Genomic DNA, 22,789 nt, shown 5'->3' on the forward strand with positions numbered 1-22,789 from the left:
CGTCGTATGAGCACACTACCTGCAGTGACACTACACAAATCAAACAGACGAACGTGAAAGCCATTAAGAAGCAATATTTAGAAACTAGATTTCATCCTCTGAACTACAGCTGAAGAGAGTTTGTTTTCTGGACAGGAATCAGTCTACCACTGAACTATACTCTCAGCCCTAGAAGAGATAATTTTTTAATAGAAAAAAGATAAAAGCACAATAAATATCTCGCTTTAAAAAATCCAAAGGAAAATATTTTTATAATTATAAAAACCTGTTAAAAATAAGAAACATTGATATTTTAGAGTCTATATATAATAAGATTTGGTTATTGCTAATTAAAAGTTCATAAAATGCCTAATCTGATACATTAATTAAAAATATACTAAAATTTGCTCCATGGAGAAACTTTTTCAATTTAAAAATACATTTAATTGGCCGGGCGGTGGTGGCGCATGCCTTTAATCCCAGCACTCGGGAGGCAGAGGCAGGCAGATCTCTATGAGTTCGAGGCCAGCCTGGTCTACAAGAGTTAGTTCCAGGACAGGCTCTAAAACTACAGTGAAACCCTGTCTCGAAAAACAAAAAAACAAACCAAAAAAAAAAAAACCATTTAATTAAGAATTAAGAGCCTGGCCAATGGCACACGCCTTTAATTCCAGCACTGGAGGGGCAAACAGGTGGCTCTCTGAGTTCAAGGCTAGCCTGGTCTATAGGGCTAGTTCCAGAACAGCCAGGGCTACAAGAAGAAACTGTCTCAAAAAACAAAACAACAAAAAGAAATAAAATGAATGCATCAAATAAATATCAATGATATATAGAGGAAAATGCCATGAACAAAAATATTTTAAATATTAACTGTGTTCAAATATCCTTCCTGGCTCCAACAAAACAGTTCCTTGGGGAACAATGAGTTCAAGGCTGGCCACTACTACAGAGCAAGTTTGAGGACAACATGGGCTACACGAGATTCTACCTTAAAACAAAAATCAAGACAAAAACTAGTTAAGAGCTGAATCCAAATGAAGAAATCAGTGTTCATTAAATTATTTATTTCAACTTTCTAAATAAGGAAAAAACTGACTACATTAACATATATATGATTTAGGGAATCAAAGAAAATTGCCAGGTATCCCAGGACTTATCTTTTTTTCTTTTTGTTTTTGTTTTTTGGTGGGGGGTGTTCAAGATAGGGTTTTTCTGTGTAGCCCTGGCCATCCTGGAATTCAATTTGTAGACCAGGTTGGCCTCAAACTCACAGAGACCCACCTGCCTCTGCCTCCAGAGTGCTGGCATTAAAGGTGTGCACCACCACTGCCTAGTCCCAGGACATATCTTTCAAGTTGTTTTTAGGGTCTGAGATGATGGCTTAATGGGAAAGAGCATTTGTTACATAAGCTTAATGAGCTACGCTTAAATCACATAAAAAAGCCAGGTCTCCCTCCGTGCATGTGCCTGTAACTCCAGTGTTGTGGGGAGTAGACAAAGGAGAACAGCCGGCACCTGCTGCCATTGGCCTAGCTCCAGGTTTCATTAGAGAACAGAGTGACGGAGTAGGGTACCAACATCCTCCTCTTCTGTGCACACACATACACATATAAATTTCTTGAATTGCTTACTTAATCATTGAGTAATACCTGGAACTTTATAATTTTGGGGGTTATGCTATACTGGAAGTAGTATCACAAGAGGTAAAACTAAAAATTAGTAATGATAAATTTGAGTCCTGGATTATCTGACTCAGAACTCCAGCATTTTTATGTCCTTAGGCAACTGTTCAATCCCACCAAAACACAAAGTAGCAAATACAATACAGTGAGAATTAAAAATACAAGTTTATAGTAGTAAACAGTAGGTATTACATACATAGTGCTCAATCCATAAACTATTGTTCTAATATTTTTAAGATAAACTACATGAAAAAAATGAGAGTAAAAAAATAAAATCTAACTTTAAAAGACAAAATAGTTTCTTGCTTTTAGACACATTAATTTGGCAAATATGTTACTTACTCATCCCCAAAGAGCTGATGGGTATATTCAGGAAAGAAAGTTCTAATATCATTCTCAAGATCTTCAGGAAAACGAACTGTTCAAAAAAATAAAATAAACAGACATGAAAGGTAACAAACATTTCTATTTCAAGAACTGTACTATAGGCTGGGCGGTGGTGGCACACGCCTTTAATCCCAGCACTCGGGAGGCAGAGGCAGGCGGATCTCTGTGAGTTCGAAACCAGCCTGGTCTACAAGAGCTAGTTCCAGGACAGGCTACAAAACCACAGAGAAACCCTGTCTCGAAAAACCAAAAAAAAAAAAGAACTGTACTATAGTTAGGACACTACTAATATTGTTCTTACTTAAAATATTTCTTCTCTTTACATGATTATACTAGATTCTCAAGAAACTGGTGAACCCTGAAAGCTTGATGATACTAAAACTTCAGCATCAAAACCCTATTTATTCTAAAGTTGAGACACTGTACAATAAAAACATATGATTTAGATTTTATTTTTCTATATTTTATACGCAATGAAAAATTTAAGAGGAAAACAAACCCAAAAGGATACTCTGAGATAAGTAAAATTACAGGACATAGGAAATGAACACAATACTGTACAAAACAGTCTAACAAGAATAACCTAAGCTTGATATGTCACTAACATGCCATCATTAGAGAGAGAATGCTATCACTGTGTGTGTACTGCACTCAGAGACCACTACACAGTTGGTTATCTCCTTCCACTTTATTTGACTTGTGAGGCTTGAACTCAGATCATCAGGCTTACCCAGTTTAAGCCATTTCATCAGCCACTGTCATTGGTTTTTTACTGCGAGATGACATTTAATTTTTTATTGTTGCTTTCTCCTCTTAAAAATAATACTGCTTGGAGGCTGGAAAGATGTCTTATCATTTAAGACTTGCTGCCCTTCTAGAGAACTTGGGTTCAATTCCCAGCAACAAGAAAGTAGATTACAACTGTCTGCTAACTCCAACTACAGGGAATCCTATCCCTTCTTCAAGAACCAAGCACACATGTAGTACATATATATGCATGAAGGTAATACAATCATACAAATAAAAATAAATCTTTTTTAAATTAAAAATTATGCTGCATGAGCCTAGGGACACAGCTCAGCGCCTAGTATGACCAAGAGATCCTGAGTACAATCCCTACACTGCAAAACAAGCAAGCAAATAATGTTGGACTGATACTCATATACATCTCTAGTACTTTTATGAATATGTAAGAGGGAAAATATTTGGTAGAAGAGTAACAGCACTGATGTTTCTTTATTCTTTCCTTCTTTTTTTCCTTAGAAGGTTTCTCTGTGTATGTAGCCCCAGCTGTCCTAGAACTCACTCTGTAGACCAGACTGACCCCAAACTCAGAGCTCCACCTGCCTCTGCCTATTAAGTAGGCATTCTTCATGGTCAAAGTCACTCACTGCATGCAAACTGTCACCTAGAAGATCACTACTTTACAGAAGAGGGAACTTTAACTCTGATAGCTGCCTTTTCAAAACATTAAACTTAACATCACTCACTGTGGGAAAGACCAGCATCATTGATGATTCATGAAGCTTTCTTACCTTTTCCTAAACCTACTCAGTTAAAAAATATTTTTGTTTTTTTGTTTTTTGTTTTTTTTGAGACAGGGTTTCTCTATGTAACAGCCCTGGCTGTCCTGGAATTCACTCTGTAGACCAGGATGACCTCAAACTCAAGAGAGATCCACCTGTCTCTGCCTCCCAAATACTGGGCATGCACCACTACTGCCCGGCTTCAATTTTTTAAATTTATAACTTAAAGAAAATACAGGGCAGAGAAGTAAGTTTCAAGAAAACACAGGTAAGGCAAATTCAGAATGTAGATTTGTCTAGTAATTCTATACACTGACTTTGTTCTCCCAAATAAACTAATGACCCTGTACATAGGAAAGACCGACAGTTCTAAGAAAAAGGAGATTAAATTACAACCCAGTGCAGAGCAGGGGACTAAGAGTGCAGCTCAGAGCTCAAGTGTTGTCTATTGAGAGCAAGGTCTTAAATCACACAAAGAAAAATAAATGCAAATAAATAAAGTACCCTTGACTAGATCCTGCCTTAAAAACTTTTTTGACATCCTGGTTGTGAGCCCAGTTTTTAACAGCTAAGCCACCTCTCCAGTCCATTTTTTTTAAATAAAGGAACTTGAGGATAGCCAGAGAAACCTAGAAATTACATATTAGCTCTGATAATGGCATGATTATATGAACATATGAAGACGTTTGTAGGAGGAGACATACTATAACGAGTATGACAAATATGTGCAAAAAGCTAATTTCAAATAATTCACCATAAATACACACTAAAGCACATACAGTCAAATGTTGAAATCAGAAAAGGGCTAGGGATGTAGCTTAATCAGTAAGAAGTTTAAGGTTGGTTCACAAAAGCCCAACAATTCATGTCTCTAGGCCAGTCAGCTGGGAGAGTTACAGGAAAGGTCTTGGCTAAAGTCCATTTGGGTAGTCAGTATTTAATATTTTAGTAACGCTTCAATTTGGCTCAAAAAAAAAAAAACCCCAAACAAACAAGTTTAAGGTTGAGAATGACATGAATGAACACACAGGGACAAACTCTAGGATAACAGACACATTAATATTTTTAAGTCTTTAAATGCAGGTATGGAAGCACAGCAAGCAATCAAGCCCAAATAAGTTGTCCATGATACTATAGACTCAATTTATAAAAGAGGAAGAATAAATGTAAGTGATGCATGATAAAAAATACCCAAACTATAATACAAAAGGAGTTATTTAGTGATGAACTGTGGGTAACTTTTATTTTTACTCTTTGTTTTGCCCTTTCTAGAATTTCAGCAGAACATATTACTCCAACAGGCAGAAAGTTACTAAGATGTTGAAATAAGCCTGGTGTGGCTTATTGTTTCATGCTGCTCCTATTCTACTGGGAAGGCTGGCTCTAGAGTAGGATTTTGGCCCATCTGACCCAGACCCAAGCATGTTTGTTTAAAAGCTTCCTCCAAAGTCTCTGCCCAGAGTCAGGCAGGCTACCTGACTCTGTGACAGGGAGGAGAGCAAAACAGAGCAGCCCAAACACTTTGTGCATGAGAGCTGAGAACTACACTACTTCTCAGAGAGGTTACAAATGGCAAGGTAACTCTGTGCTGTGGGACAATGGTTTGTACCCTGTCACTTGTATTGTTTTAATAAAACACTGATTGGACAGTAGCCAGGCAGGAAGTAGAGGCAGGGTGACGAAAACAGGAGAATTCTGGGAAGAGGAAGACTGAGAGTCTGCAGTTGTCACCAGACCAAGAGGAAGCAAGATGAGACTGCCACGCTGATAAAGGTACCAAGCCACATGGCTAACACAGACATGAATTATGGACTAATGTCAGATGTAAGAATTAGTTAATAAGAAGCCTGATCTAATAGGCCAACCAGTTTGTAATTAATGTAGACCTCTGTTTCTTTAGGACTGAATGGCTGTAGGACACGACGGGACAGAAATCTCTTGTCAACAACTCTTTGAGTCCCCCTCTTTTCTTGGTTTTGTTCATTATCTTTAAAGCTTTTGCTAGAATTATTAAGTTCACTGAGTATAATTTTAAAAGAATGAATAGATAACTTAATTAGCTATAAAGTACCATGTATGTAACTCAGATTCAACACTTGTTTAAGAAGAGGTCCTAATGGCCTCACCTTGGAGTACCATGTGGCTGATGACCTAGGTCCACCTTGAAGTAACAACCATGTATCTGTTGCCATCTTGCTATCCATGTGACTCAACCACCCCTTCTCTTAGGTTAAAAAAAGGGCATGCCATGTGACTTCACCACCATCTTGGTTAAAATGACCACATGCTATATATAAATCAACTAAAGCAATACTCATAAAACAACTAGATCCACTGAATCCTCTGTTTATCCTGTATCTCCCTTTTATTAGCCTAAGGAGGCAACACCAGGCTTCCAAGATGGTTTTTTTTTTTTTTGAAACTGTCATTAAAAAACTGGCATTTAGTACAAGCACTGATAAAAGAACCAGAAAAATGAGGTTCCCAGGTTCTCTGTGGACAGTATTTATGTTATGGTTTTAAGTTTATTTTGATACTAAAGGATCTTTAATTGAGGAATTTTTATTTTGTGTTTGTTTTCAGTTTTTCAAGACAGGGTTTCTCTGTGTAACAGCCTACTTGTTCTGGAACTCACTCTGTAGACCAGGCTGGCTTAGAACTCAGAGATCTGCCTGCCTCTACATCCCGAGTCCTGGGATTAAAGATGTGTGCAACCACTAACTGGCTAATTCAAGTATTTTTAAGACTCCAAACTTAATAAGAATAAAAACTGTAAAACCCTAATTTTATAAAATGCACCAACTTGGCCAAAGGTGGTGGCACACACCTTTAAACCTAGCAATTGGAAGGCAGAGGTAAACAAATCTCTGTGAGTTTGAGGCCAGCCTAGTCTACAGAGCGAGTTCCAGGACAGCCAGTTACACAGAAAGACCCTATCTTGAAATACCCCCCCCCCACCAAAAAGAAGGAACAACTTGTTATAAACTGTTAAAGATAATCAAGACATGTAAGTTATTGGTCAGTCACTGTATAAATGATCAAATTATTTAATGTGTTGAGAACTGTTTGCAGTCATGCTACATATAAAAGTAATTTATTTACAGGGACAAGCTTGGAATGAGAGACCAATTTTTTATTTCCCATCATATAGTCGTTACCTCCCGTCATACAACATTCTGTATATGTTGTCAAAATTAAGCCTGACACAAGTAAGTCAAAACAAGTTTAAATTTAAAATTTTAATGGAAAATAATGTTCAAAATCATGTATAATTTTAAAAATTGGTTATGAAGATTGAATGCTTGAGTAAAATGAGTTAAATTTAAAATATACTTTTGTTAAGTTTCAAACCCAGGGGACTAGAGAGATTGCTAAGCAGTTAAGATCACTGCTGCCTTTCCAAAGGACTTCCCAACACTCACATGGCAGCTCACACCTATCTGTAACTCAGTTCCAGGGAATCTGACACCCTTGCACCAATGCACATAAAATTTAAATAAATTATTACTTTAAAAGTTTCAAAACCAGGACAAATGGCTGAGGTGCCTATTTAACATATCAAAGCAGACCTGGCCTCCAAGTTTTCCCATACCCCTCAGTGCTACCTATTACAGGCTATGGCTGACATATCCTGCCCTCTACTCCTGAACTCTCCAACCTAGAGGCTAGGCTGCCCTTCCCCAGAGGCTCTTTCCTATACTATCTAGACATTTTGGTTACCTGCTCCTTTTGTACCTTTAGCCTCCTGGTTGCTACACCTGGTTCCCCTCTCTCCCTTCTCCCCTCATGGCCTATTTCAGTCTGGTCATGTCTACTCTGGACTTTCTCAGATGTCCCTGTCTCTGCCTCTGGCTATGCTCTCTCCTTTTTCTCTATAATAAACTTTCTCCTTCACCATACCTAGGAGCAGTCATGTCCTTTCTTTTCCTTGTTATTTCTTCTTTTCATTCAACTTGCATGGCAGGAGATTTCCCAGGCTCAAGTAGTTCCTTGTAGGCCCATATTTCTATATGGTGTGGCAGCCAGGCCCAAAAGCCATAGGCCCCATCTGAGGCGGTCACGTAGCCCTGCAGACATGCTGTCTCTAACAAAAGGTCAGGATGTTGTTGCTCCTTTCTTTGTAATTTGGAGAATGCCTTATAGAGATGCTGATTCAAGCCTACGTGACAGCTAGCATACACAGCAGACAGGTAGATGCGAACATGACAAGCCACCATTCACCTGGTTACCTAGGGGACAGGTATTTTCCTGCTCAGTTTATGTGTTGGTATAAAAGCTGTTTGGATAATAAACACGGGGAGATCTTCAGGAGGAAGAAGCCTGAGATGCCCTTCCATGATGACCGTGTAAGCTGTGTCTGATTATTCCTCGCGACTCCGTACCAGTCCAGTTAGGGAAAATAGTTATCTGTGTTGGGGCCCACGGACTCTAACAGTTCCCTTGGATAGAGGACAAGTTTCTCTGGATGGAGAAGCATCCCATTAGAGTTAAGTTGCAGGTTAGCCTCCTTACATGATGCACAGGAAATAAGACCTGCCTGAAGTCGGGGCTTCTGCCTCTGACTACCTGACCAGCTCCAATTGCAAGGTCTGACCATCTCTGGCTTTAAAGGCCAAACAATCAAAACAAACATCCTCCTTATGTAAAGATAAATTACTCCTATGTCTCATATGACAAGAGGAATGGATTCTCTTGCCTAATAGAGGATCTCAGAGTCTACACCCATATCCTAAATATCTCAGAGGCAAAAAGCAACTATTCTGCCATCAATGTCTTCTGAACTGACATATGAGAATGCTGTGAACAGGGGAACCTTATATATAAGCCTACTACCTGACTGATATAAGACCTGCATACTAGTTCAATTAGTCATGCCCTTTACCCTGTCATTCAATTCTTCCTCTCAGCAAAAACTAATTCCAGGGTCTATACCCTAACCATCCATGTTCCCTCATTAAAGAAGGATGTCAGATACTCTATCATTAAACTTACAGCTTTGGAAAGTTATTCAGAATATCCAAGCAATGTCTTTTAGAGTTGGTTTTGTATCTGTAAAGTCAACAAAAGATTCTATTGATATCCCAAGCCTTCATGTTCTTTAGGAGATGACTTGGAGATTCTCTCCAACCTGAGCTCACCTGTGGTGATCAAGACTATAATCTACTTTTTACCCAGACAGCACTCCAGGACCAATGCCTGAACTCTTACCTTAAAGCCTACAAGAAGTACACAGGCTTTAGTAGTGATGTCTGTGGATGTTTTCTATGACATTCCAAAAACCAATATTTATTAAAGCTTGTTTAATTTGGTTATCTTGCTTTATAAATTATGACTCTAAACAATCAATTTTTAAATAGAATGATGTTAAGAAATATGCTTACTACTGATGGTATGTGGTGACCGATTTGTCCATTTGCAGGAGTAAAGAGTTAGCTTTAGCCTTCTTTATTAATTCAATCTATGATGTATATTACTTACTACAAATTTGACATGAAAGCCTGGTGGTGGTAGCACACACCTTTAATCCCAGCACTCGGAAGGCAGAAGCAGATGGATCTCTAGGTTCGAGGTCAGCCCGGTCTACAGAATGAGTTCCAGGACAGTCAGGGTTACAAAGCAAAACCCTGTCTCAGGAAAACAAAAACAAATTTAACATGACTGCTTCCATCTTTCAACTGCTGGTTGAGTGCTTAAAATGAAAATGAAAAGATTTTTAAACGGTTCTTTTAAATAGGGTTAATTTTAGAAAATTTTGTAAAGCGAATCATTTATTCTTGATAAAGCAGACACTATCTTCCTTTCCTCATTATCCACATACTTACATTTTTACTCGGTCTTTTAAATGTTTTACTTACTGAACTACATCCTCCACCTGTTGTAGAGTATTATTTTAAGGTGTGTTACATTTGTTTATTCTCTGGAACATTTATTTAACAATGTAAAGATGTGTTGCTTTTGTTTATGCTGCATTTGTTTAACTCTAGGAAGCTGTGATTCTTTGCCTGTCTGAAACACCTGATGATCTAATAAAGAGCTGAACAGCCAATAGCAAGGCAGGAGAAAGGATAGACGGGGCTGACTGGCAGAGAGTATAAGTAGAAAGAGAACTCTGGAAAAAAGGAGGAGCAAGAAAGCAAGAGAGTAGGTTGTCAGGGGCCATCTACCTACCAAGAAAGAAAAGGAAAAGCCCAGAGCCAAAAGGTAGGTAGGGTTATTTAAGATAAGAAAAACTGGCTAGAAACAAGTCAAGCAGGCCAGGCTGTGGTGGAGCAAGCCTTTAATCCCAGCACGCAGGAGGCAGGGGCAGGCGGATCTCTTAGTTTGAGGCCAGCCTGGTCTACAGAGTTAGTTCCAGGACAACTAGGGCTGTTATGCAGGGAAACCCTGTCTTGAAAAACGGGGGGGGGGGGGGGGAGACACGGGACGGGACAGGAGGGACAGGACGGGACAAGTTGAGCTAAGGCCGGCCATTTCTAAGTAATAAGACTTCGTGTGTATTTATTTGGGAGCTTGGGTGGGTTTTAAAAAAAAAAATATCCAAACAAAATGTTCCACCCAAGTTTTCCCAATAGCTTGCACCCCTCAACAGTTCTATGTGTTTTTAATACACCAGCAAAAAGATCTTGTAGATACTATAGGGAAACTCCTATAGGGAAACTCTAGCTGAAAGGGTCCTTCATCCCTTCACCTCACGCCAGATGCAATTCTTTGATTAGTCCTCTATTTTCTCCTGTTCCCTTCCTTTAACGCTCTGTAGCTCCCTACTACTTCCATAGCTCATCTGGAAATAAGAGCAGCCACTGTCATCCCGAGTCAACTCTGCCTACTTTCTCCCACCTCTGTTCCTCCCCATTCCTCAACCTTCCTGGCAAATCTCATTTTGTACGCTGTAACCAAATCATCCGCTTATAGTTCTCTAATAATAACTTTCCAAATCTCTTCACAGACACATGATGGCACACTGCAACCGATCAAATTAACCCCCGGCACATTACCAGAGGATCCCTTCTTCAATGGACTCAGATCTATTCCCCCCACTGACAAAGACCCTCCTCGGCAAAAAACAGCTACAACACCCCTGCCAGACATTCTCAATATCTTCTGAGTTAGAAATGATAGTTTCCCACTGAAAGACTACATTTCCCAGTTTCCCTTGCAGACTATAGAAATCATTTCTGCCCATCCCATCTTCCTCTGTTGGTATCTTGGCCATCCATACACATGGGTGACAGTATTTCCTCACTGTGAATAAACATGGTCAGACTAAGCCTTTTAAAACATCCAGCATCTCCACAGCTGCCTAACATTGGTCATGATGTCTCTTAGCAAAAGAAAAGAAACTAAAACAGAAGTTGACACCAGGGCCTGGGATATTCCTGTGACAGGCCTGACCATGCTGCTTGTTGGAACAATGCGGACTTCTGGGACTTTGAACTAGGAAAGTTGTTGACTGCTTTAAGCAGAGCTAAATGGAGCATCCTAATGGAAGAGTTGGAAGAAAGCAATGCTGAGAGCAATGTAGAATATGGAAGCCCCGGCTCAAGAGGTTTCTGAAGGAACCAACATTAGCAACTTGGCTAGAGACTATTCTTGTAATATTTTGGCAAAGAAACATGGCTTCATTTTGCCATTGTCTTAAGACTGCTGGAGGCTAAATTGAAGTTTTTTGATTAATGGCAGAGATTTCAAGACAGCCTAGTATTGGCTATGTCACATGGTTATTAGTAATGATTATGCAGATCTACAATGAAAAAGAGAAAATGGGACAAAAAATGTAGTTTGAGGAGAAAAAGAATACCATGAAATTTTAATGTTGGAGTCAAATCCTGTGCTCAAAGAGATATGAAATTTAAGAAAGGGCTTAAGGAGAAATAGAATAAAGAAGTGGTGCCCTGTGGTAGTCTGAATGTAATCGGCCTCCATAATCTCATAGGGAGCAGCACAATTAGGAGGTATGGCTTTGCTGGAATGGGTCTTGTTGGAGGAAGTGTGTCACTGTGGGGGTGGGCTTTGAGGTTTCCTATGTTCAGGATACTGCCCAGTGTCTCAGTCGACTTCCTGTTGCTTGCAAGCCAAGATGGAGCCAGTACTACCACACCCCCAGACTAAAACCTTTGACACTGTAAGCAAGCCACCCCAATTAAATGCTTTCTTTATAAGAGTTGTCGTGGTCATTATGTCTCTTCAAAGGAATAGAAACCCTAGCTAAAGAATGCCCCCAGGACAAGACCCCACCCAGCTAAGCTTCCAACATGTTATTCAACAAAGGAAAGCACCAAGTCAAAGCTTATACAAATATAATTCAAGGAGGGGGGCAAGTTCCAGCCTGGCAGCAGAACTTAGCAGCTTTAGTGAAGTGTTCTGGCTTCCTCAACAAAAATATAGAAGCTGTGGAAAGGAATGTCCTTCAAGGTTAAAGAATACTGCTGAGACCCAGAAAGGTCATTATATGAAAGTTATAAAAGTGAAGCTTGGATTATGTTGAAGACCACAAGATGTTGGAGATGCAAGAGCCATGAAATATCTTTTGCTAAGGAGAGCTGCACAGAGGATGTTGAACCAGCCCAAAAGACAGACATTTGTTGCAGTCAACAAAGCTGAAAAGAATGGGAGATCTCAAGAACCCTGTGACATCAAACACGTTAGGATTTGGAGTTTGCCCTGCTAATTTCAGTTTTTCTTTGGTCCAGTATTTCCTCACTATACTTACCCAACCCTCCCTTTTGTAAAGTATATTCTGTGCCACTATATGTTGAAAATATGTAATTTATATATTTTAATTTTACAGGGAACTATAAGACACTGCCTTGAGTCTAAAAATACAATTTTGGGACTCTTTAGTGTTGAGGCTGTAAAGGACGATGGGCACTTTTGAAGTTAGACTCTAATACATTTTGCATTATGCTATGGCTATCAGCCTATAGGGGCCAGAGAGTGGAATTTGATTATTTGAGTGAGAATGGCCTCCACGGGCACATATATTTGAATGTTTGGTTCCTAGTTTAGGGATTGTTTAGGAAGGAATCAGTGTGACCTTGTTGGAGGAGGTATGTCAGTGGAGGTAGGTTCTGGGGTTTCTAAAGTCTATGCCAGGCCCAGTCTGTGTCTGACCCTTGCTTGTGGATCAGATGTAAGCTCTCAGCTACTGTTCCAGCATCATACTTTCCTGCCTGCTGGTATTAACCCCAGCATGATGATCATGGACTAACACCATGAAACTGTAGCAAGCCACCAATTAAATGTTTTCTCTTACAAATTGCCTTGGTCATGGTGCCTCTTTCCAGCAATAAGAGTGTAGTAACTAAGACACTACCTAAGGTAGACTAATCCACTGACAAATGGGAGTACTTTCCCCTTATATGCGCAGCCATCAAATCTTTAAGTACCCCTGTTTCTCCCAGTAATTTTCCCTTGTCTGATATTCTTGGTATCAACATATGAACATACCATTATCCTTTCCTCCAACCTTTTAAATCTTGTCCCACTAGAGAGATGGGCCAGTTAAGTGCTTATTGCTCTTAAGCAGTTTGGTCCCAGAACACCACATCAGGCTGCTTACAACTGCTTGTAAATCCAGCTCCAGGGAATCACATGCCCTTCTTTGGCCTCCATGTGCTCAGATGCATAGATACATGTAAATAAAAATCTTTAAAAAAATTATCTTACAGGGAGCGAGCAGTAGTGGCACACACCTTTAATCCCAGTATCACAGAGGCAGATGGATCTCTGGGAGTTCAGGGCAGCCTGATCTACAGAGCAAGTTTCAGGACAGTTAGAGCTACAAAGAAAAACCCATCTCAAAAAAAAAAAAATCTTCTGATAAGATTAGTATCTAATAAAGTAGATGTCAATATAAAGATGAGCTTTAGAGGGGACAACAAAGATGATGAGATGGCCTTATGACTAGAGATGGAGGAGAAATATTTTATAATAGTTATAAACTCATGGATAGTCTACCAGTTGGTAGACTGCCTAACATGTGCAAGGCTCTGGCTTTGATTTCTAGTACCATCGAAACTGGACGTGGCTTCACACACCTATAATCCCAACAATACACAAGTGTCAACCTAAGGATTATTAGAGTGCTGGTTCTCAACCTTCCTAATGCTGCAATCCTTTAATCCTTTAATACAGTTACAATAGTACAGTTAATACCATAAAATTATTTTTTAAATAATCTTTTTTAAAATTAATTTTATGTGCATTGATATGACTGTGAGATCCCCTGGAACTAGAGTTACAGACAGCTGTGAGCTGCCTTGTGTGTGCTGTAAATTGAACCTGGGGCCTCTGAAGTAGCAGTTAGTGCTCTTAACCACTGAGCCATCTCTCCAGCCCCATAAAATTATTTTTGTTGCTATTTCACAAATAAAATTTTGCTACTATTATGAATCACAATTTAAATATCTGCTATGCAAAGTATCTGATATTTGACCTTGTGAAAGGGTCATTCAACCTCCCCAAAGGGGCTGTGGCCTACAGGTTGAGAATCACTGGATTAGGAGATATAGCTCAGCAATAGGAATACAAATTATCAAGAGATTAACATGTGGCTGAAGAGATGGCTCAGGAGCTAAGACAATGTGTTGATCTTGCAGAGGACCTAAGTAGCTTCCCAGGATCCACACGGTAGCTCACAACCATCTATTTCAGGAAATCGAACCCTCTCTTCTGATCTCCAAGGGCACCAGGCACATATGTAATAAATACTAGGGCTCTTTGGAGAAATGTTAATTCAGGACTATGAAGACCTGAACTTGGATGCTAAGGCCCTCAAAACAAGCCGTGTGGTCTCACATGTACCTGTGACCTCAGTGCTGTGGAAAATGGAGGCAGGAAGATAATTAATTGGGCTTGCTGGCTGCCAGGCTAGCAGAAAAAAATTAGAGTTCCACACATAGAGATATACCCTGCCTCAAAGGAATGTTAGAGAGCAATGAGGGTAGAACATTCCATAAACATCCTCCATGTAATCCATAGACACACATGTGTATATGTACAAACATACAGACTTCTGATCATACCCCACTACACATGATAGCAAAAGTATAATTAAACCAAAATCAATGTTGACAAGGATATGAAGAAATTAGAACTGTGTTCATTATTTGTAGTATTTAAAATGGTACTGTAGCTATGGAAAACAGTATGGCAGTTCCTTTAAAAATCACAAATACTGAAATAGAATGCACCTTTAAACCCAGCACTCTGAGTTCGAGGATAGCCTGGTCTACAGAGTTCCAGGACAGAAAAACCCTATCTCAAAAAACCAAAACCAAACAAACAAAATACAACAAAACCAAAAAAAAGAAAAAGAAAATATTAGCAACTTAGCAATTACTAAGTATTTCCTATATTTTAAGTGTATTTGCATTGAACTTCATAACTAAAGTTCCTAACTTTATAACTACATTTTAGAAAGGAAGAAACTAAGGTATGGAAAACAATGTAATATTCAAGATTCACAAACATTATTTTTTCTACTGAAGCACATGATTTTAGTAAACTTAGTTTTGCCACAAACCAATTTTGAAACATTTCCACTGTGCCCAAAAAGAAATTCTACACCTACTGTCCCTACATTTAGCCTGGGCAATGATACCCTACTGTTGGTCTTTATGGATGTCTTTTCTAAACATTTCATACAAATGGAATCATACACTCTGGTGACTTTTACTTAGCATGTTCTCTACATTAGGCTTCTCCACATTGTAGCAGGAATCAGGATGTCATTCCTTTTTACTGTCAGATAGTATTCCATTAACTAGCTGAAGCACACTTTATCTTACCAACTGATCTGAGTTGTTCACACCATTTGGCTATTGTGAATAATACACCTACTGAGTACTCATGTGCTTTTAGATGAACAACATCTTCACTTCTCTTCAACAGATACTTCAGAGAACTGCTGGCTCATATACGTAATTTTTGCTTATTTGTTTTTTAAAGATCTACCAAACTAAAGTTATAATCTTATACTGACCACTAATGCATGATTATTTTTCACATCCTCACCAACACCTGTTATTGTCTAGCACTTTCTTCTTTTCTTTGGTTTTTTGAGACCAGGTTTCTCTGTGTAGTTTTGGTGTTTATCATTTTCGAAAGCAAGCATTTTTAAGAAGCCGAGACTACATATACCTGTGACTTTGCCACAGTATCTTTCCCATGTGTTAAACTGCCATCTTCCGCCTACCCATTCCACAGTGTAACTCGAGACTGCCGAAAATCTCAATTTCACAAACGCAGGAAATTCCAGTTAAATCATTATTCTTAACATAAAACTTTATTTCAAATTTAAAAGGCTATGTTCTATACACGCTCAGTTGCACACAGGAAGGCATTCTGAAATGACTTACGCACCTAACTTCAGTTCAATCGCTGTGTTGGTATTACATTTGTACTCAGCCAGCTTCTTCTCCACCGCACTCTTATACTCCACCAGAAACTTCTCCATGGCACCAAATCCTACAAGAGGTGTTGAAAGTGACTTAAATACCTACAAGCAGGATGTTTATCTGAAGTGGTCTAAGAATGAGCTGGGAAACAGGCTACCACAGTACAGATCACTCTCCATGAACCTTTCAACAAATATACTGCGTATGAACCTCATAAAACGGAAAGAAAACAAGACTACCTTTACGTCAGACCTGTAATCCCGTCACGCAGGAGGCTACGACAGGACTGAGCAGGAGGCCAGCGTAACCTGCATCATGATTACAAAACCTGTGTCAAGTAATCTCTACTGTAGAAACTACTTGTAATCATGTACTGCATCCGCCCCATTTCTCATTCAGTAACTCAGGCCAAGGAAGGGGTTTAATTGATGGGCACCAGACTAGGCAGTGGTGGGGCTCAAATTTGAATTTTGATGTAATTCTCATTATACAGCAACTCTTCTTTGGTCCCAGTGTACCCCAATACCATACTGGACAACTTCATCCGGTGAAACAAATCTGTCTTAAACACGCGCAAATTTCAAACTCCACAGTTTACTAATACAGCCTAACTATAAAAGAGGGGTGTTTAACAATGGGGTGACACAGTGTGAAGGCACCGGGGGGAAAATGACAAAATCTACCCATCACTTCAAAAGATAGGTAACTGTAAAGAAGAAACGCCATCAAAACACTTCAATGGCAATTCAAACTTTTTGTTTGTTTTAAATTTATTTTTATTTTATGTGCATTGGTGTTTTGCCTGCTTGTATGTCTGTGTGACGGTGTTGGGTCCCCTAGAACTGAAGTTACAGACAGTTCTAAGTTGCCATGTGGGTGCTGGGAATTGAACCCGGGTCCTCTTGTAGAACACTCAGTGCTCTTTATCACTGAGCCATCTTTCCAGACCCGTTTGTTTGTTTTATAAAGACAAGGGTTTCACTGTGTAGCCCTGGCTGTCCTGAAATTCACTCTGGGGGACCACACTGGCCTCAAACTCACAGAGATCCTCCTGCCTCTGCCTCCTGGGTGCTGGGATCAAAGGCGTGCGCCACCAAGGCCTGGCAACTTAAACATTCATAAACCCTGAAGACTGGAAAATCTAAGTGAATGAACCAGAATAAGACAATTCCACTACATAAAGTACAGAAGTCCCGCTCTCAAAGAGAAGTTTGGCACTGCAGACACGTCTTACTCACAGGATATCCAGAAATGACCTCAGGGATCCTAAAGGGTGGGAGACCCAGACTGTGCCCAGCACAGTCAGTGCAGCACTGCGCTCGCCCAGAAGCTGACCCTGGAGGAGGTGGGCAGGGCCCTGGGAGGATCAGCTGGCGGGAACGGGACAGCAGTGGGCAAAGTGGAACGGAGCAAAACAGGCCCCGAGGAGGCCCGCGCTCCGCCCCGGGTTCGCCGAGTCTCGAGCAGGGCCCAGCGGGCCACGGAAGGCGCAGAGAGCAAGCACTGGGGGCGGCGGCGCCGAGCGCGGCCCACCGAGGGTCAGTCTTGGACGCTCGGTGCCCCGCGACACGGAGAGGCCTTCTAGAACTCCGGCGAAAGCGCGAAAGTTCCAGGCGGCCGCTGTCACAGTCGCCTAGACGTTCTTCCCCAGAACCGCCCGCCGCCTCCCCCGGCTAAACTTTTCCCGGGAACTTACCCGCCATTTCCGAGCTGTGAGCGCCCGCGGCTGAGGAAGGACAAATCAACCCGCGCGCTCCCGGGCCGGAAGTGACCGCAGTGGCTGACGCATTCCCCCCGCCCATCCTCGGGGAGGCACGAGCCAATGAGGAGAGGAAACTCGGGCCGCGCGGCGGCGGAAGTGCCTCGGGGGGCGGGGCCGGGACCGTGAGAAGGCGCGAGCGGTTGCCTAGCCACCGCGAGTGCGCAGATCCCCGCTCGGGGCTACCGCACCCAAGCCGGCACAGTCGCTGGCGGCCGCAGACTCTCGTGGGAATGAGCGTTAATTCCCGGACAGCTTAAGGCGCTTTTGCTCTCGCCCTCGCGGTGGTTGAAAAGCCTTCCCTTTGACCCGAATGCAAGTTTTTAGGTGGAGGTTTCATTCCGAAGTTTTATTAAACTTTTTACTAGTTTCCACTTTTTCCATAAGCTCATTTTAAATGCATGTTTTCTCTGTGTATTTTATTCGTATTTTGGAGCTGGGTATTCAATTCAGTCATGTTTATGCTGGGCAAAACACTTTGACACTGGCCTATTACAAACTCTCATGATTTCAATATGATAAGAGTGTCGTGTTAAAGAACTCAGAGCGGGCGGTGGTGGCGCGCGCCTTTAATCCCAGCACTCAGGCAGAGGAAGGAGAATCTCAGTGAGTACAAGGGGAGCCTGGTCTACAGAGTGAGTTCCAGTACAGCAAGGTCACACTGAGAAACCCTGTCTCGAAAAACCAAAAGAAGAAAGAAAAAAAAAAAAAGGAGGAAAGGAAAGAAAGAGAATCAGCCCAAGGAAGCAAAATTGCCAAATTCATCCTCAGTTTTCTACAGTCTCTGAAGAGCCCAATTCTCCAGATACTCAGGCCTCGTATTAATGTTAGCTTTATAAAGATGCCTTTCCTGAAGATAAAGATCAGAAAAGGTGGTGATAACACCGATACCTTTTCAGTCATTACGCTCAGATAGAAAGCTGAAGTCGATGCTATTAATGGTAAATCAGAACCCAAGATAGAGAGAGGACCCATGAAATCACTCAGCAGGTGCTACCAAGTCTGACAACCTGAGTTTGATTCCCAGGCCCCACATAGTGGAAATAAGGAACCCACGCCTATAAGTTGTCCTCTGACCTCTATGACACATAATACACAAAAATAAATTTCATTAAAAGTTAAAAAACAAAAAACAATCTTTAAAATGTTTTTTTTCAAAATGACAAGATTTATCACTTTACAGATCTTAGGACAAGGTAATATATTGATAGTTATTAATTTCATGAATGATTAATCTTGATCTATATATAACGATGTATATATTACCATGTCCTAAAGAGGATTTGAGAATATGATTGAGCCGGGCGGTGGCGGCGCACACCTTTAATCCCAGCACTTGGGAGGCAGAGGCAGGCGGATCTCTGTGAGTTCCAGGCCAGCCTGATCTATAAGAGCTAGTTCCAGGACAGGCTCCAAAGCTACAGAGAAACCCTGTCTCAAAAAATAAAGAAAAAGAAAAAGAAAAAATAGAATATGATTGATAAAACAGCAGAATGAGTTTCTACAAAAAAAACCTATGCTGTTGTGTTGTCTGTGAGCAAGATCATGGAGCCAAGTAGAATATCCAGTGACCTATGAGTCCAGTTCTACTCCTATTTACTGGTTGACCTTGTTTCTTTTACTATGCAGAGATAATAATACCTTCCCAGCCACCACACTGAGTTCCTTGGAAAATCAAATGACTCCCACAGGGGAGGTGTGGCTTTGTTGGAGTAGGTGTGGCCTTTCAGGAGGAAGTATGTCACTGTGGGGGTAGGCTTTAAGGTCTCCTATATTCAAACTCAATTAAGAAAATGCCTCCATAAGATTGCACTCTAGGCAAGCATGTAGGATGTTTAACTAGTTGGGTGGGAAGATGTGGTTTGTACTGGTGGTCCTGGGTTCTATAAGATAGCAGACTGATCAATGCATTAATCGCAAGCTGGTAAGCAGCACCCCTCTACAGTCTCTGCTTCAGCTCCTGCTTCCAGGTTCTGCCCTGTTTGAGTTCCTGTCCTGGCTTCCCTCAGTGATGGAGCACAGTACAAGTCTAAGCCAAACAAATCCTTTCCCCTCCAGCTTGCTTTTCGGTCATTCTGTTTCATCATGGCAATAGAAACCCTAACTAAGACAGGGACTTGGGTTTCTCTTCCTGTGAAGAGACACCATGACCACAGCAACTCTTATGAAGAAAAACATTTAATGGAGTGGCCTACAGTTTCAGAGGTTTAGTCCGTTACCATCATAGTGGGACATGGACATACAGGCAGACATGGTGCTGGAGCAGTGAGTTCTACATCTTGCAGGTTACCGGAAGCGTTCTGTAACACTGGGCAGTGTCGCAGAGCATACATGGGACACAAAGCCCACCTCCTCAGTGACACATTTCCTATAACAAGACCACACCTACTCCAACAAGGCCATACCTTCTAATAGTGCCACTCCCTTTGGGGTGACCATTTTCTTTCAAACCACCACAGGTTGGCATACTCAGTAGAGGCTAGGGCGCCAACAATGGCCATCTGTATTTTGGAAAACCTGAGAACCGAGAAGTCCATGAATCTGGATGACTTGGCAGTCAGTCTGGTGCTAAAAGTTTGGTTTATTTCTAGATGGCAACTGACTTTCTGTTCAGGATGGAAAGATGAAGAACCTTAAGGAAATTCTTAACTTGTTCTGTTGTCCCAAACCTTCCTCCGAGAGAACTTCTCGGTTCTCAGGTTTTCCAAAATACAGATGGCCATTGTTGGTGTCCTAGCCCCTATTGAGTATGCCAACATGTGGTTGTTTGAAAGAAAATGGTCACCCCAAAGGGAGTGGCACTATTAGGAGGTATGGCCTTGTTGGAGTAGGTGTGGTCTTGTTATAGGAAGTGTGTCACTGTCCATATATATGGAATTGGAAGAAATTGGAAGGGTTGGGGAGACTGCTCTAAATGCTTGTTGCTTGAGCATGACAACCTAAATTTAATCCCTAGCACCCATGTAAAAAATAAAAAGCCATGCACGGTCATGAATGTGTATAGCTTCATCATTAGAGGGCAGAGATGGGCAGATAGCTACACTGGCTAGCCAGCCTAGGCAAAAATAGCAAACTTCAGGTTCCGTGAGAGATGCTGTCTCCTGTAGAGAGTGATAGAGCAGAATATTAAAATTCGCCTCTCGTTTCTGCGGGCACATGCATTCCAACTGCCATGCACATTCACTCACATGTCTTCACACACGCGCGTGTGCACACACACACACACACACACAAATTGGAATTGGAAATAGAATAGGTTGGGGTAGATGATTTCACATCAGGTGGCCAGAAGAATCTTTACTGGATAGATTGCTCAAAGACCTGTTCCCTGAAATATCTGCACTATTAACAATTACAGGCACGGACTCCCTGCAAACTGCAATGATTGCTTATAATGGGAAAAGCCAAGCATAATATTCAATTTTTAATGGAAAGGCGAGGAGCTGAGGAAACACGATTCAGTCTGCTTCTTTGAAATATTAGAGTGTTAATCTTTGAAAAACAGTGACAAAAAAACCCCCACCCACAATTTATATGTTCACAGAGGGTAGCCAAGAATCTGTCATCCGAGGTAGGTTTACAAAAAGCAATCATCAGCGGAGCTTACTGTAAACCTTAAACAAATAAATGGTAGAAAGGAGTAAAATAGTACATTTGGTTAGATATCTGCTCAGTGCTGACCTCCGTGAACTTGTGATTTAGAGATAATTCAATTATCTGGACTCTGCTTTGTCTAAAGTACTCAGATTAGTGGACACACTTACACTTGCCATGAATATATGTCAATGTCTGATTCATTCATTCACTTAACATGACTTGATAAACTAGCTGTTACTTTTGCTTTTCTGTGGCCAGGCTACTAAAGAACATGAGCTTGGCAGAGACACAAACAGCGAGTCTTTTCTTTCTCTTGGAGGGGCTGCCTCTGCATCGTCTTGAATAACTATATCCCTTCCCACCACACACCCTATAGACTGCACAGTTTTTAAAGTTATTTAAACTCTAGCTTAGACTAATTAAAAACTCCCCCCTTCGCTGCCCAGCAGTTATAATAGCACTGGCTGCTCCGGATCAACCCTGGTTCACTTCCCAGAATCCACATGGTAGTTCACAATCATTAGTAACTCCATTTTGGGGGATCCCATCACATCTTCTAGCCCCCACAGGCAGCAAAGTACTCATATATTTATATAAAATAAAAATAAATAAAATCTTCTTTTAAAAAAAACAGGAAAGAAAGAAAACGAGCTTATTTTGGGAGGGAATGGGGCATGGTGGAACTAGAGCAAGAACACAGGTTGGGGACCAAGGCCGGTAGGCCTGCCGATCCACCCCTGTGCTTGCACTGTTCTCCTTACAGCAGAAGCACGGAGCTTGTGAGTGCCTGCAGCTGTTAGCAATTGCTTTCTGGCCGGGCGTGGCTGTGCACCACACCCCTTTAGTCCCAACACTCAGGTAGCAGAGGCAGATCTCTGAGTTCAGGGCCAGCCTAGTCTACATAGTGAATTCTAGGACAGCCAGAGCTACATAGTGGGTATGCTGAATAGTTTTACACCCGCTTGACACAAACTGGAGAGTCATCGGAGTGGAAGGGACCTCAATTAGGAAAATGCCTCCGTAAGATTGGGTTGTAGGCAGGCCTATAAGGTTTATTGTTGTGCATAGCATTGGATGTCCTGGAACTCAGCTCTGATTGGTGATCATGTGGAATTAGTGATTGACGTGGGAAGGCCCAGCCCATAGGCTGGTAGTCCTGGGTTCTATAAGAAAGCAGGCTGAACAAACCATGAGAAGAAAGCCAGCAAGCAGCACTCCTCCCTGGCCTCTGCATCAGCTCCTGCTGCCAGGCTCCTGCCCCGTTTGAGTTCCTGTCCTGACGTCTTACATGATGAACAGTGCTGTGGAAATGTAAGCCAAATAAACTCTTTCTTCCCCTCATTGCTTTGGTCGTGGTGTTTCAGAGTGTTTGGCCTATTCTCTCAAGCATGGTTTCTCACCCTTTGGTCCTGCCCCTAAGTCCTGGCACCAGGCAACCGTGGTGCTCTCAGGCTCAGAGCC

At 41.3% G+C, this 22,789-nt stretch overlaps 1 protein-coding gene and 1 long non-coding RNA gene across 4 annotated transcripts in view; one reads left to right on the forward strand and one right to left on the reverse strand.

Annotated features, from left to right (window-relative positions):
* The window catches only part of LOC142857170 (uncharacterized), a 48,559-nt gene extending 35,728 nt beyond the window's left edge, over positions 1–12,831 (forward strand). Inside the window, exon 2 of the long non-coding RNA XR_012911772.1 lies at positions 10,521–12,831. This is a non-coding gene — a long non-coding RNA (uncharacterized LOC142857170). The remainder of the gene's footprint in view (positions 1–10,520) is intronic.
* Positions 1–22,789, reverse strand: part of Hat1 (histone acetyltransferase 1) — a 48,997-nt gene that overhangs the window by 21,224 nt on the left and 4,984 nt on the right. The window contains exons 1-3 of one of the 3 annotated variants that reach the window (XM_075984909.1): positions 17,669–17,744; positions 15,938–16,042; positions 2,004–2,079 (exon numbers count right to left, since the gene is read on the reverse strand). In XM_075984909.1, the coding sequence (XP_075841024.1) occupies positions 2,004–2,079; positions 15,938–16,042; positions 17,669–17,675 (188 nt within the window). In that variant the 5' untranslated portion in view covers positions 17,676–17,744. Of the gene's footprint in view, positions 1–2,003; positions 2,080–15,937; positions 16,043–16,211; positions 16,261–17,668; positions 17,745–22,789 lie in introns of those variants that run through there. The other 2 variants (XM_075984911.1, XM_075984910.1) reach the window with 2 other exon arrangements.

This window comes from Microtus pennsylvanicus, chromosome 9 (assembly GCF_037038515.1).
Source record: "Microtus pennsylvanicus isolate mMicPen1 chromosome 9, mMicPen1.hap1, whole genome shotgun sequence".
Lineage (NCBI taxonomy): Eukaryota > Metazoa > Chordata > Mammalia > Rodentia > Cricetidae > Microtus > Microtus pennsylvanicus.